Here is a 16,246-nt window from a genome sequence, read left to right as displayed (position 1 = left end):
TATAACTATTAATAAAACATTGTAGAAAAAAATTGCTGTAAAAGATCAATTTTCGTCATCAGTCAAAATTATGGCTTGTAAAAATAAACAAAGGGGCAGGCACTAGTAGTTTTAATTTGAATTTTTTTTTACTAAATTGAATACGAGTGGTTAAAGATCGATATAAGTCTTCCTAATCAATGCCTTACTTGTCAGCTAAACTACATTCCAGGGTATCGTCCTATATCTCAGCGGACAAAATGAGTTGATAAACAATGAAGGCAAACGACAAGGTCCACTCACACCTGAAAATGGACATTTCATTATTAGTGTCATTTATAGCAGAGGTGTATGTGTTCTATGCATTTATGTAGGAGCTAGCATGTTTTTGGCATTTTTGCAAAAATCTCAATTCTGACGTGCGACTTTATGACTTCGGTAATCTAGACCGACTGCTGAGTTTAGGATTCTAGCTAGGCAATAAAGTTCTGCAGCTTTATTAGTTCTAATTCCATGGTTCCGAACTTTCAATCTTACACATAATGCTCTGATCTTTTTTTTTGGATGGAAGCTATATATGATCTGAATTAGAACATGCCATTTGGGGAACCGCAGACCAGCTGTCATGATATATAGCTTTGGTTTACCACTAGGGTTGCAGAACTGCTGGGAGTGTTCTGGTCCATATAGCTCGTCAAAATTTGGTGAGAGAGGTAGCCCTGATGCTCAGCATTGCTGAGAACGAAACACGGCCTCCAGTGTATCACTTGCTAGCTCCTATAGCATAAAAATTTGTCACTCGATCCATGTATTCAACTTTATATTAGTAGCTTATTTATTTCTTGTTTTAATTGTAGTAATCTTAAAGTGAAAGTCCGAAGCAATGACGACATGTATCTAGTATAGCTACGTAGATACGTTCGCCGATCGAGTAAATCGATCAACGACAGTGAGCATTTCACATTATTCATCCAACGCTACTTGCAAGTGATGCCACTTGCAACCAGTATATATCCTGCAGCTAGCTGCTAGCTAGGCAAGCCAATGCAACTTGCACAAATAGCACGAGATGGCTGGCTAGATTCATCGCACACTGATCGAGTACATTGAATATTTCAGTCCTGTTAAACTGGCCAGCTTCCTTCCTGCAGGAGTATTTGCTATGTCTAGTTCTGTACGAGTGTCGCATCAACATTAAACTCCATAATTGCCGTCTGGAATAATTAAGATTAATGCATACATGTAAGGTCAGAATATGATGAACAGATGTATGCATGTACCAACTTGCTTGCATTATGATCCAGAATCCAGATTATAACAGTTCCTATTGTACGGACTTCGAGGGAGAAGAAAGCCATCTGCTCGTCATCTTTCAAACAAAGCAGCCTGAACTTGTGACAATAGTTAACTGTGCACCACATGTTGCACATTTGAAAATAAATGCATCACTTTTTTCAAATGATTTTGAAGAACAAGGGTTCTTTTTGTTCTTTTGAATATTTATTGCCATAGTTGTGTCCGAAGCACCAAGCCACCAACCAATTAATACTCCATGTTGAAAAGTCCAAGGATCTAGAAGACGCGTGGCGACCATCGCAGAACATTCCTCAGGTGACGCAGGCCCAGTTGATGAAATGTGCTTTATTTTACGGTTATATATACCAACATGGAAAAAAACACAATGTATAAATCAAACCAATACGAATATACGCGTACATGTACAGACACACATCCTAGAGTACTGCGTGTGTGTTTATACAGCTAGCTGTTGTGGATCGTGTACTGACATTGTTAATGAAACATCAGCTACATCTGTGTTAATTTGCAAGCCTGGGCTGCAAGCCAATGCAAGTGTTTTCAGTGTGCAGTGCCAGTGCATCTGGACATGCACTCTCGCTCGGGTTTAAACATGAATCAATTCTCTATATGTTATTAGAAAATATAGCATATTTTTTATGTGTCATTGAAAATTATTACATCCCTTTTATGTCATCGTTTATAATTTTTTATGAGCATGGTGAAAAGACAAGAATACCCCTCCTCCAAAATAGATGTACTGTCACCAGTTTTTTTTTTGCCGAGTACTCTCTCACCTCCCATCCCGACGCCAATGTCGTGAAGGAGCCCCCAACCCCAACCGCCGAACTCTAGATCTAGCTGGGCGAATCTCGCCGGAGAGGAAGCAGCCGCGCGCCTCACTCACGCTGGGCGCTGGGCGCGAGCGCTGGGCAGCGGGCCGCGCGTGCCTCACGCGGGTGCTGGGCGCGAGCGCTGGCGCCGCATGCCCCTAGCGGGAGCTGCGTACGCTCGCTGCCTCGCTGGGGCGGCGGACGCCGCCTGCCTCGCGCGGCAGTGCGGGCCCTGGGCGCTGCACGCGGGCGCCGGCCGCCGGGCCGCGTGCCTCGCGGGGGCTGGGCGTGGGCGCTCTGCGGCGAGCGGCCTTGCGCATTAGCCGGACGGCCACGACTTCGAGTCCACGACGACCAAAATTGCAGAACTAAATTGATGCGTCTTGTTCGTTCAGATAAAGGGCGTCGACGAGAGCGCGGCCAAGATGAAGCAGTTTGTGCTGGACAAGCTCCGAGGCTCGAAGGTGCCACAAGAGGCGCTGGTCACCGCGAGCATCAGCAAGGGCAACGTGTGCGTGGCCGGAGACGCGCTGCACCCGATGACGCCGGACCTTGGCCAGGGCGGCTGCTCGGCGCTGGAGGACGGCGTCGTCCTGGCCAGATGCCTCGGCGAGGCCCGTGCAGTCAAGGACGCCAAGGGTGGTAGCGCCAAGAGGGAGCGGATCGAGGCCGGCATGCGACTGTACGCCAAGATGCTAGGGGTATTTTTGTCTTTTCACCATGCCCTTTAACAACTCCGTTAGCTCATTTTGACAGCAATGGCATGTAATATAAACGATGACATAGAAGGAATGTACCGATGGCATATAAGGGACGCGCTGTATTTTCTAATGGCATATTGAGAATTGACTCTTTAAACATGGCTGGCCAGCCAGCTCTTCTGCAAGTGCGTACGGCCGGAGCTTTTTTATTTCCACACACACATACACTTGTACTCACCTCCGAGGATACGACAACGCTGCAATTGTAGGGCAAACGCATGGGGGTCCTTTCGCTCCTTGTTTTTAGCTAGCAGCGCGCGGCAACAACTAGCTCGCCAAGTTGAGAGACCAAGGAAGAGATGGCGAGACTTTTCCACCATCGTCGTCGTCGTCGCTGCGTTTGTAGTTGTTGCGTTCTTCTTTCTTCTTGTTGTTCTTCTCCTCGTCCGGCCTGCTGCGCCTCTTTTGCAAGTGGATCAAAGAGCACGCGAGTGAATGGCGCCGTCCACGCGTTCTTCTGTTCATTCAGCCATGACATTCTTGGTGCAGTCAATGGTCAATGTTCATAGCAGTGGCATGTGCGCGCGGCAAATTGTAGCGCCCATAGTTGAGAGAGGGATTGAATAGGTTAAGTAACCTGCAGCTTGCCCTAGTGTGTTTCTTTTAATTACAAGATCACACACCCACAACAACTATGCTGGATGCATTTGTCCCCCCACACGCTAACACACTCGCTAAGTGCGTATTTAATTATCACGCGCCTACAATATATAGTAGTATATCATCACTAAACTAGACCACTTGCTTAAGTAAATTGTGGCACACTAAATTTGAGTCTCGCTGAGTAGAGTCGTACTGTATATACCCTCACGTCTTCGCCACGATGTGTTTCTCCTAAAAATTAATGTAAAATGTTACAATCTTTATGTGCTTTCAGTTTGCTATTTCATTAAAGAAATGTTGCTTCTAGAAAAGGGAGATAAAGCAGCTCTGTCAAACAGGAAAGGAATAAGGGCGCACATGCATGCACACAAGACTGCTGCCATGCATGGATGATGTGTACAGATGCCCCCGTGAACTGTAATAAACGGTTATATGCTCAATCAACGTCTGACTTGTCAAACAGGGCTACCATGAACACGGCGAGGTGGGACGAACATTTCATCATTTTGAAAATAAATACATGTACAAGAATTCAAAAAACAAGTATTTTTCCCCAGTGTTGGTATGTGTGTTTGTTGATTCCACATTTAGTTTGTAACTTTTTCACTCTTTCATTCATCAAGTACTATGAGCTCAACAAATGCTAGGAGCTGACATTATTATTGTACATATCGGTTTTATTTGTGCCACCAAACTCAATTTATTCTTGAATTTACTGTTCCCGCCCCCTAATATTTACTTCGGTTTGTCATGCATTAGTACAAATTAACTTTTAACCAACAATTACTCTATTATTAGTATATAATTTTTAATTTGGGCCATGAAGTTGATATTCGTATATATCCAAAAGTATTTTCTTATATATGAGTATACTTTTTTATCACAAACAAGTGAAATACTATGGTCAATGCATTTTCATAGCGAAATGAAATACGCCTTGTAATAACAAAAAGGAGAGAGTACTATATATCACCTATTGTCTTGACCCGACAATAGATTTATTTATCTCGTCATTATACAGAATGTGACACACTTGAAACGCGCACCGGCAATAGGGAACACTCCTCCAGCACCCCAACTACGACCGCACGAGAGAACCAAAGGAATTCACATCAGAAAATTCGAATTGGACTAGGCAATCAGAATGCATGCATGGCTGATGAACAGGCGCGTTCTTCAAACGCAATGTGCCAATGTGGATAACCACACAAGCTAAAGCCAGCCAGCCAGCTAGGGTTGCAACTTGTGCATCCCCTTTCCAACAAGTGGCCAAGTGACCGGCCGGCCGGCCGGCGGCGGCTCAAGTTTCCATTCCGGCATTGCAACTGATGAGCAAGCAACTTGGACTCGGCGGCCGTGGGCACCCCTAGCTTATGTTGTCCCTAGCTACTACCTCCTGCTGCTGCTTATACTGTGGTTTTTTTTTTCTTCAGGAAGCTCACTGTGGCCTTGTTGCATAAAGTTGGATGCCACTTGCACATATATATGAGCAAGTGTGCAATGTTTACAAGGTTCAACGGATCTGGCTCGTGGCTGGACCTGATCCAGGTCAGAGTGCGCGTGTACATGCATGTCATTTCTGTCGTCGATGGCCTACGCCATGCCTCCATCTCCATCCTTTCGCTGCTGGTCAGGATAAGCAGCATTGTGTGTGTTCATCCCTCCTGCAGTTTCAATTTAATTTTTTTACTATAATGTGTGCGCCAAATTAAATTAATTTACATGTGCATGCAGCCCTAGGTAGGTTGCTTGTCAGAGGGAACCCCTGCTGTTCATTCCATGCATGCATTTGCAGGTGGAAGGAGTAGTAGTGGCCCAGTGGGAGGCAGCTTCGGAAGGAGTGGATTGTAATATTTCCGTTTTGGAAGTGACTTCTCCTCCTGGCTTGTCTTTGTCTTGCGCACATGTTGCCCGTGCATTTGTTTTCACCTATTTGAATATATATACACATATATATACACATTTGTATATGAGAGCGATCGCCAAGACCACAGATCTTGAATTCCTGATATCCTGAGACAGACTATGGGCACTAGTTGCTTGGTGGAAGTGGAAAACATTATCATGCATGTACTATATGATGATTTTTTTTAATATAGACCTTGTACTTTATTATTATTCTGTGGCTATGCATCATGTCACGGCCGGCCGGCGGCGCCTGAGCCTATTTTGGCGCACGTTGTGGAATTCGCACGATGGCCGGGAAAAAGAAGAGTACAAAGCTTAAAGTCGATCCAGATGTTTTCCACGACACGAGACTTGGAACTTGGTAGGGTTTTAGACCTACTTATTGTTATTAGTTTCTGACAAAAGATGAAGTCTGGAAAGGTGCATGACCACCACCAGCTGCGATACATCCTTGTTGACTCTCCTTTTTAAAACGAGTCAGTGACAAGGATGCATGTCTCTCTCTCTCCATCTCTCTCCCCGGCACCAACTTGACGATCAAGGTGCATGAACCACTTAAATCCTTAAAAACAATAAATTTACAAAAATGAGAGTTGATTGATAAACGTAGTACATATTTTTTGCTGGGCCCACCCTGCAGGCTGAACCAGCTTTGGGGTGTGTCATCAGTTAAAAAAATCAAGAAACTGAGCCGGAAGTTTTCCTTCTTTTATTTTGTTGGGTTAACTGCCTTGCATTATTGTCACTACTGATCCATCGTTTTCCAGCTGCTGCTCGCTGACACGATGTGGCAAGGCTTTTGTCCTCTGTCTGAGCTGCTCTCATTCTGGGAGCCTGCAACTGCACCATCACGGACATCGACGCGTCCGGCCCGTGTCGGCACACGCTCTGGACGAACCAGCAGGAATCCAGCAAGTTTTCACCAGGTCTCATTACTACAACAACATCGACTCAGCGTTTGTCCTGAGGTACAACGTTTCAGAACAGAAAAGAGTACCAATTACTTCAGAACCCGCAATGATAAGCGTATCCAACAGGAAAGTCTATTGGCCTCATGCACACAACTGCGCGTATCAGACAGAGGCCCAGACACTCGACCAAAACTGATGAAGCTCCTGCAAATAGAAATATTATTACTATGCAAGCTTATGTATGGCACACAAGTAAACTTTTATATTTATTTTTCTTTTCAGCCTGTGCTATACAAGATTTCTGAACATATCACTTGATCTCAAAACCTACATGTATGCTCAAAACAAGACAGCCTTATGATTCCAGATTCCAGTTACAGAACTATGGTAGCAGTCAAATTAGGGAAAGACATTCAGAACTGATGAGGTTGGTCTCTGTTAGCCATGCTTGGGATGTGCAGATAATAAGCAGATTCAAGCTGAGCTCTAATAAAATAACCTAGTAAGCAAAATCAAACTAAGAAACTTGCGGAAAATATCCGACCATTAAGAACATCTGTACATACAGACTGCACCACAAGGACTCCACGTTAAGAATTATTATTCATTAATACACCTGTGGAAAAATTCCAAGTATGTGTAAAATCGAAATAAGATGACAACAGACGCACATCGATAGCCCAACACATGATAAAGCCGCAGCCATGATCAACTTTAGTTGGGCTACCGAATGTACAATCCTGTGAATCCAACTTGCATGCAGAACAATCAAAGTCATAAACAATATACATTTCTGTGGCGCAGCTGTGCATGGGTGAGTGTCCTCGAGCGGTGTATCAGCCCTCCTCGCCAAACTCCTTGGTGAACCTCTCGTGCACCTCCAGGTCCTTCTTGCTAACTGTCGGCCTCTGCCTTGACAGGACCTTTTCAAAATCTGTCCTGGAGATCGGTGGTGGAAGAATCTACCCAAAACACAGCAACTTACCTCAGTAATTCAACAGGGAGGGCATCTCTAACGAGACAATGGAAGAACCAGCATTGTTTGTTACCTTTGCAGCAAGGCCCTTGGATGCGAGCTCCTGCATGGTGGTCTGGATGGCACCCTGCTGCTTTGGTCCACAGGGCATCCACATGTCACCATCTGCCTTAAAGAAGAACATGGCATCCTGTGTTTTGCGGACAGGTTCAAATAACACATCCTTCACCTGTTGATGAAACACAACATAAGATTCCATCCCATGATAGTATGGACAGATGTGAGAATTGTTGAAAGATACTTACACAAACAGCAATATCTGAACCAGAAAACCCATCTGTTCGACGGGCCAAGCTCTCAAAATCACTTTCTGTTAAGCTGTGGGGTGTATCCCCAAGATGGACCTGTATGAATTGAGGGTTCAAGATGTTAGCAAACGATATTCGCAGTTGTAACAGGATAAATTTAGTAACGTGGCACTGGAGAACTGTGTGCAAACCTTAAACATATGCTGCCTTGCTTTCAAGTCAGGTAGCGGAATGTAGATACGCTTGTCAAATCTTCGCCGCACAGCCTGCAGCAATGAACGTGTTAAAGAACCAAGTAGTGCTTCAAAACATAATGGGAATTTTCCTTTTTTTTCTGATGTAAATCTGTAATCAGGCAAAATTGTATCTGGTAAGTTTTTTGGTTACCTGGTCCAGAGCATATGGTGTATTTGTAGCAGCAAGAACGAGAACTTTATCATCATTATGGCCAACACCCTGGGAATTTAGTAGAGACAAATGATAGCATCAGTTTCACATAAAAAATGCATAGAATAAAGTTCTGAGATCTAGAAAAAAAATCCTCTAAAGAAACAGGGGCAGTGATCTTTAAAATGATTTCAGTTCTACTTTTTTAAAACATTTTATAAAAAATCTTGATTACATTAGAGGGCTATCAAAACCACTGGTAAATCATGTGGCCAGATAGTGTATTAATAATAGCAAATCATTTCGAGTTCCATCAGGTAGGTAGTATACACTCATTGGAAACGCAATAATATTTTCTGTTGAAAAATTGACATAATGTTGTGTACTAGGATCAATCTTAATACACAGGATGGGAGGACTATACTGCATTCAAGCAGAAAAATATGTGTTTGAATCTGGGCAATAGAAAAGGTAGCTTAGATTCATTTGAAAGTGAAATTTTGGGTCCAGCTGACTATCAAAATCATTGTGTCCCTAGTTAGCACCAATAAGACACATTAAATTTGTGCCAAGATACCTAAAACCAACGATGCTTGTCACTAATCAGTATTTAGAACCATTATCCACCACTGTTAAAACTTAAAAGGTGGTATCTGACTAGCAAGCTCTCCATATGACCCAATAAGCTTCATAAACCTCGAGTACACTTGACCAAAACAAAAGGGAATGGCAGTTTCTTCCTTTTTGCTTTTATTTCGCAATGTAACAGTGAAGGTAAACAGCAATATGATTGATAACTCCTAACGCTAGAAATTGGCAGGTCATTATGACAACCTGTATACAGCTCCCACAGACTTGGTCAGTTGCTTGCAAAATCTTTTTCCCCGTCATTTTATCTAACTTTCACAGCATTTTTTTATGGAAAACTGCACAGATTTCATATTCTCCGTGTCTGAACTTTTATCAACAGAACTACCCTAAGCAGAACAAGCCAAGCTAAGCATGGCAAGTCTCCGCAGTAGGTACTTATGCATCCCACTCAAAAACAGTTTGCAATATTAGCTAGTCACCTGCATTTGCACAAGTAGTTCAGTCTTGATTCTCCTTGAAGCTTCGCTTTCATTGCCTTCTCCACGTTGACCACATAAAGAATCAATTTCATCGATAAAGATAATTGAAGGGGCATTTTCACGAGCCATTTGGAAAAGGTTCGCAACTAATTTCTCACTTTCACCCATCCACTTTGAAACCAGATCTGATGAAGATATACTGCAGGTAGAGCATTAAAGTGTGAAATATCATAATGAATACCTCATGAAGAACAAATTATAGTGAGACATCAGTATTGCTGACATCCATAGATCAATACAACAACAACAACATAGCCTTTTTTCCCAAGCAAGTTGGGGTAGGCTAGAGATGAAACCCGAAAGAAATAAGTTCAAGGTTTAGGCACATTGATAGCTAGTCTCCAAGCGCTCCTATCCAAAGCTATCTCTTTAGAAATATTCCAATCCTTAAGGTCTCTCTTAACCGACTCATCCCACGTCAGTTTAGGTCTACCTCTACCCCTCTTTACATTATCGACCCGCTCAAGAACCCCATTACGCACCGGCGCCTCAGGAGGCCTTCGTTGGACATGTCCAAACCATCTCAGCCGATGTTGGGTAAGTTTCTCCTCAATTGGTGCCACCCCGACCCTATCCCGAATAACTTCGTTCCGGACTCTATCCCTCCTTGTGTGCCCGCAAAACCACCGCAACATCCGCATCTCTGCTACACTCAGTTGCTGGACATGTCGCCTTTTTGTAGGCCAACATTCAGCACCGTATAACATCGCCGGACGAATTGTTGTCCTATAGAATTTGCCTTTTAGCTTTTGTGGCACCCTCTATCACAAAGGATGCCAGAAGCTTTTTTGTGGCACCCTCTTATCACAAAGGATGCCAGAAGCTTGCCGCCCTTTCAACCAGCCAGCTGAAATTCTATGCCTAACATCTTCATCAATGTCGCCATCCTTTTGTAGCACCGATCCTAAATACCGAAAAGTATCATTCTGGACCACCACTTGCCCATTTAGACTAACGTCTCCCCCCTCATGCCTAGTCGCGCTGAAATCGCACATCATGTACTCGGTCTTGGTCCTACTGAGTCTGAACCCTTTCGACTCTAACGTGCGTCTCCACAGCTCTAACTTCCTATTAACCCCTGCCCTACTCTCGTCAACTAGCACCACATCATCAGCAAAGAGCATACACCAAGGGATCTCACCTTGTGTATCCCTTGTGACCTCATCCATCACTAAAGCAAATAAATAAGGGCTCAATGCTGACCCCTGGTGTAGGCCTATGTAATAGGAAAGTCAGTGGTGTTGCCATCACATGTCCGGACAAACGTCGTCGCATCCTTGTACATATCCTTAATGAGGGTAATGTACTTAGTTGGGACTTTGTGCTTCTCCAAGGCACACCACATGACATTTCTCGGTACTTTGTCATATGCCTTCTCAAGGTCAATGAAGACCATGTGCAAGTCCTTCTGCTCCCTATATCTCTCCATCAATTGTCGTATTAAGAAAATCGCCTCCATGGTTGACCTTCCAGGCATGAACCCAAATTGGTTTTGGGTCACACTTGTCACTCTTCTTAGGCGATGCTCGATAACCCTCTCCCAAAGCTTCATCGTATGGCTCATCAGCTTAATCCCACGGTAGTTAGTACAATTTTGAACATCGCCCTTGTTTTTGAAGATAGGTACTAATATACTTCTCCTCTATTCTTCCGGCATCTTGTTTGACCGAAAAATGAGATTAAAAAGTTTAGTTAACCATACTATTGCTCTATCTCCTAGGCATCTCCACACCTCAATGGGGATACCATCAGGGCCCATCGCTTTACCTCCCTTCATCCTCTTCAAAGCCTCCCCGATCTCTACCTCCTGAATTCTCCTCACAAAACGTCTGTTGGTGTCGTCAAAAGAGTCATCTAACTCAAGGGTAGGGCCCTCACTCTCCCCATTAAACAATTTGTCGAAGTACTCTCTCCATCTATCCATGATCTCCTCATCCTTCACTAACAGTCGATCTGTCCCATCTTTAATGCATTTGATTTGATTAATGTCCCTTGTCTTCCGCTCCCGGATCCTAGCCATCCTATAAATGTCCTTCTCCTCTTCTTTCGTGCCTAGCCGCTGATACAGGTCATCATACGCCTTACCCTTTGCTACACTCACAGCTCGCTTTGCAACCCTCTTCGCTAATTTATAGCCCTCGATGTTGGCTGCACTCTTGTCAAGGTGGAGGCGCTTGAAACACTCCTTCTCCTTAATAGCCCTTTGCACCTCGTCATTCCACCACCAGGTGTCTTTCCCCTCCTGTTTGTCTCCCCTACTCACGCCAAACACCTCTGAGGCCACCTTCCGAACACATATTGCCATCTTTAGCCACATGTCATCTGCGTCTTCTCCTTCCCAAGGCCCCTCACTTAGCATCCTTTTCTTAAACGCTTGTGCCGCTTCCCCTTTAAACTTCCACCACTTTGTTCTCGCAATCTTGGCACGTTTGTCCCGGTGGACACGTACTCGAAGACGAAAGTCCGTCACCACAAGCTTGTGTTGAGAGACAACACACTCCCCAGGTATCACCTTACAATCTAAGCAATCACGTCTATCCTCCCTCCTAGCAAGGATAAAGTCGATCTGGCTCGAGTGTTGTCCACTACGAAACGTCACAAGATGGGATTCCCTCTTCTTAAACACGGTATTCGCTATCAACAAGTCGTAGGCTAACGCGAAGTTCAACATATCCTCCCCCTCTTGACTCCTGCTACCATACCTAAAACCCCCGTGCACTCGCTCGAACCCTACATTAGTCGCACCCACATGGCCGTTGAGATCTCCTCCTATGAAGAGTTTCTCGCTGGTAGGCGCGGTACTAACCATGCTATCTAGATCTTCCCAGAACTGCATCTTGGTGCTCTCACTAAGGCCTACCTGAGGGGCATAGGCACTGATCACATTCAAAACCGAATCTCCAACTACCAACCAGATTAGGATAATCCGGTCGCCTTGCCTTCTAACCTCTACGACTCCATCCTTAAGGCTCCTATCAATCAAGATGCCTACACCATTCCTACCCGGAGTTGCTCCCGTGTACCAAAGCTTGAAGCCAGTATCCTCAACCTCCTTCGCCTTCTGGCCCTTCCATTTAGTCTCCTGAACGCATAGAATATTTACACGCCTCCTAATTGCTGCATCAACTAGCTCTCGCAACTTACCCGTTAGGGACCCTACGTTCCAGCTACCTATACGAATCCTAGTTGGCTCGGCTAGCTTCCTTACCCTTCGCACCCGTCGAGGGAAGTGCGAAGACCCTTGCTCATTTTTCACTACACCCGGGCGTAGATGTAGCGCGCCATTCAGGTGACAACCCGACCCTTGCTCACTTATCATCGTACCCAGGTCACGATACGACGCGCCCTTGGGGGGATGGCGACCCGGCCCTTGCTCATTTATCACCACACCCGGGTTCCGATGTAGCGCGTCGCTAAGAGGGTTACGCCCCAACGAGTTTCTTGTGGGTTTCAAATCCATTAGAGTGGCTATTTTTATGCTGGTTTGCCAAAACCTAACGCAACCCTCCTCCTTTACCCGGGCTTGGACCGGCTATGCTGAGACGACTCAGGAGAGAGAGTCTTCCAGTCAGCATAGGCGGAGTAAATTCAAATCAAGTGCAAAAAACAAAAATGCAAGTTCGATCAAACTTATTTACATCGTATTTGTAAACATGCAAATGAACATTCCACTTCCTTTTTACTAAATTCAAATGTGTTAGTAATAAGCCTTTGTTTCGAACATAATGCACATGCGATTTTTTTTTGCCCCAATCTTCAATCAAAATATAAGGTGAAATTTCTCTCTTTCGTTTAATTGTCCTCACTTTCTTCTCGAGGTTTATTAATAACCATTCATAATAACAATGACTACTATTATCCAAGGCATTAACACCAGGGATATATAGGCCTTTACTTCCATCCTTCTCTCGGTCAGCTAACAACTGTTTTATGTCAAAATACACCTTACACGAAAAAATGGAGGGAGCAAAAACATTTTTCAATCCACTTTAAATATTGAATGCCCTGGCTACGGTAAAGACTAAGAATATTTGTTCCTCGCACAAGGAACATATCTCCAACAACACCATAGGAAGTGGATAGCCACCAATTTCTGTAGACTCAATATCACTGCGATAAAGTGATAATCATAAAACCATCATACATTTAAAGATGAGTGATGTGCCTTCAATGTTCAAGCATCATGCATGCATGACATATTGGTCACCTATAATCGCATGCCATGTTTTGGCTACAATTTTCAAGATTGAGCTACAGTACCTATGTGTCATCAAGAAAGATAGCCAGCAGGTATAGGTCAAGATATTTAACAGTTTATTCAGACAACCAATGGTACAAATGGTATTACTTAAAGTACCCAAAAAGGATACATAACCAAGAAAACAATAATGTTAGCAGGGCATCAATACAACAAATTCTACCATAAGGTAAGCGCTGGCAGTATATCACGCAAAACAACCAATACATTGTTGCACTTATCAAATTGTAGACCTTTGAGCACATCGTAAAATCAATATTCTAAGGATGTGAACAACAAATGGAAACTACACGTCAAATATATGCTCAAAAAGTGTAAGCTATCTTGACCTTCGGGGCGATGATGAAGGTACTCAAGCTACACATATAAATAAACTCAAAACAAATATATAAGCTGCTATCATAAGGCACACCTTTCAAGAGACAACTTTCCTAGTTTGGCAAAAGTTAGTTGTTTTTGAGCTAGAAGCTCTCTTGCCTGCATCAAGCACCAACATGCAATTTTCAGGAAGAAGGCATATGCCTTGAAATAATCTTGTTATATATGGTGTTAATTTAACAACATGCCATCAAGAGCTGACTTTTAAAGTGCAATATGCTGCAAATGAAGAGTTATGCAATGACTCTAGGTACCGAGGAAATAGATAAAGGATGACCAAGTTAGTAATTCAAGCACAACCACTCTAATAGGCATACAACTAGTAGCGCTGCCGCTGAGGCATAGGGTAGAAGACAGTCAGAGTTCAAGAGTCAAAATTCAGTTGTCACTGACCTACTATGCAGGTGAACATGTAAGATCAAGATAAATAGTCGAAGGAAGCATAGCAAGAGATGCACCAAAAGTCTCCAATGGTTTAAATTTCTACTCGAAACATAACAAAATAACATGTCTCACAAAGAACTAGTTAATGGGACTAAGGGAACCAGTAAAGCAACGAATATACAATTATCCACCTGAAAAATGTTGAATCAGCCTCGGTTGCAACAGCTTTTGCCAAATAAGACTTTCCTGTTCCAGGGGGGCCATACAAAAGAAAAGCCCTCCAAGGCTTCCGCTTGCCTACAGGATAGCACTCTGCATTAGTTGACAACACAAGGGTATCTAGACTTCCTATGAGTTCATACTTCATATACACGATATTTTCATCATTGTGTATCACATAAACAAGAAGAATACACCAGTTAACAGTAATTGACAGAAGCAGGTACTGAGAAAATGCTCCTGGTTAAAACAAAAAAGCATGTGCAAAGGCAAATGACAGTATGACACAAGCAAACAAAGAGTTCGGAATTGAAACTAAATTTTATTAGATCAAGCAATTCTAGATTTGAATCGAGTAGTCTAACATTTGTTATATCTCAGAACTCTGCTACATAATTAGCAGGGTAATCATACAAATGCATACATTTTCAAAATAACATATTTGATCCCTCTTGAATTGAAAATCATCTTTCAATTCACACTTTGAATATAGAAGATATTGCAATTTACTAATGATTGATTGTGATGTAGGCAATTGAGGAAGAATTGAGCAAACAAAAAAGTAATAATGATATAATTCGCCAAACTTCACTTCAGGCACTGCCTCTAGAAGTGGTCCTGAAAAATGTTGACAACCTAAATCATCATCTACAAATGAAAACCTAGCCGTAGCACCCTTAGCATCAATATTCAATAATCTCTATCGACAGCAACCAACTATACTACCTAACAATGCATAATTGGATCAACCCTAAGTCACCGAACAATTTTAATCAGGATAAAGATCTGCGAAGCCTATGCAGCTCTGTAGCGATTGCAATCGCCAAATTTTTATCAGGAGCAAAGATAAAAATAGCGCTTTAGGTGCAGCCACTCACCCGTGAAGAACTGCGGAAACTTGACAGGCAATATGACGGCCTCCTGCAGGGCCTGCTTGGCGCTCTCGAGGCCGGCGACGTCGTTCCACTTGATGTTCGGCTTCTCGGTGATGATGGCGGAATTGAGCCCCGCCCTCAGCTTGGACTGCTCGGAGTCGTCCCCGCCGTTGCCGCCGTCCCCGTCCTTGCCCTTGGTCTTGGGGCGCGTGGCGACGGCTGCGTCGCCGCCGTTGGCCCCGGGCCCCGCGCCGCCGTCATCGAGGACGGCCCGGATCTCCTCGGCGCGGCGGAGGTACTCGGTGAACTTGGCGGTGATTGCCTCCTTGATCTTGGGGTTCTTCTCGTACTTGAGGTGGGTCTTGAAGTACTCGAGCGCGTTCATGTAGAGCGGGAACGCCTTGACATAGTTGCCGGCATTGTCCTCCTGGACCGCCTGCTTGACGTACTCGATCGCCTGCTCCTTGAAGTTGCTATACATCGGGGGAGGCCCAAAGGCGCCGCCTTTGCGGCGGGCACCCGCGGATCGGAGGGGGGATCGGCCGGATTAGGCACCGCGGCGGCAGATTCGGGAGGGGAGGGAAGGGGCGGCGGGGCGGTTGCTTGGTGCTGGGGTTTGACGCGGTGAGGAGAAGACGGGATGCGGAGGAGGAAAGGGGAACGAAGACGAGACGAGTTGGGTTGGGCAAAGGAAAAGAAGGGAGAAGCGTGTTTCGGCTGCGATTTTTCTATTTATTTTTTTAGCTTATTGTGGAGGAAAAAGGAAGCTGTTGGTGTTTTTTCACTTAGGTCCCTTTATTCCATGGTTTTATGATATAATTTCTTTCTTGATGGTTGTAACTTTTGTTGGAACTAATAGTTTGGTTTTTCCTAGTTAAAATTAAGCGCGATGAAATCCTAGGAGAAAAGTGATAGATGACATACACTTGCCGTGTTTGTTATCTTTCACAATAAACTACTGGATATTTTACGTAGAAAAAACTACTAGATATTTGGTTCAATTAAGTTCAAATAAATAGATATAGCAGTATTTTGATAAA

At 44.0% G+C, this 16,246-nt stretch overlaps 2 protein-coding genes across 3 annotated transcripts; one reads left to right on the top strand and one right to left on the bottom strand.

Moving 5' to 3' along the window:
• The first annotated feature begins 2,117 nt into the window (after positions 1 to 2,117).
• Positions 2,118 to 2,914, top strand: LOC120675872 (monooxygenase 2-like). Its single transcript, XM_039957083.1, has one exon. It carries the CDS (start codon positions 2,534 to 2,536, stop codon positions 2,837 to 2,839), a length of 306 nt encoding a protein of 101 aa, XP_039813017.1. The 5' UTR covers positions 2,118 to 2,533; the 3' UTR covers positions 2,840 to 2,914.
• Positions 2,915 to 5,923: 3,009 nt separating this feature from the next.
• LOC120672721 (protein SUPPRESSOR OF K(+) TRANSPORT GROWTH DEFECT 1-like) lies at positions 5,924 to 15,936 on the bottom strand. Of its 2 annotated transcripts, XM_039953275.1 has the most exons (9): positions 15,210 to 15,936; positions 14,304 to 14,409; positions 9,033 to 9,231; positions 7,963 to 8,031; positions 7,767 to 7,841; positions 7,573 to 7,671; positions 7,341 to 7,496; positions 7,081 to 7,253; positions 5,924 to 6,495 (listed from the first exon to the last, which is right to left on the bottom strand). In XM_039953275.1, the coding sequence occupies exons 1-8, from the start codon at positions 15,685 to 15,687 to the stop codon at positions 7,128 to 7,130; spliced, it is 1,308 nt and encodes a 435-aa protein (XP_039809209.1). In that variant the 5' UTR covers positions 15,688 to 15,936; the 3' UTR covers positions 5,924 to 6,495; positions 7,081 to 7,127. The 2 variants fall into 2 exon arrangements, with proteins under 2 accessions (XP_039809209.1, XP_039809208.1); XM_039953274.1 differs by lacking the exon at positions 5,924 to 6,495 and having other exon boundaries at positions 6,810 to 7,253.
• Between the last annotated feature and the right edge of the window lie 310 nt (positions 15,937 to 16,246).

This window comes from Panicum virgatum, chromosome 5N (assembly GCF_016808335.1).
Source record: "Panicum virgatum strain AP13 chromosome 5N, P.virgatum_v5, whole genome shotgun sequence".
In the NCBI taxonomy this organism is placed as follows: domain Eukaryota; kingdom Viridiplantae; phylum Streptophyta; class Magnoliopsida; order Poales; family Poaceae; genus Panicum; species Panicum virgatum.
This window is presented reverse-complemented; position numbering and strand designations above follow the sequence as displayed.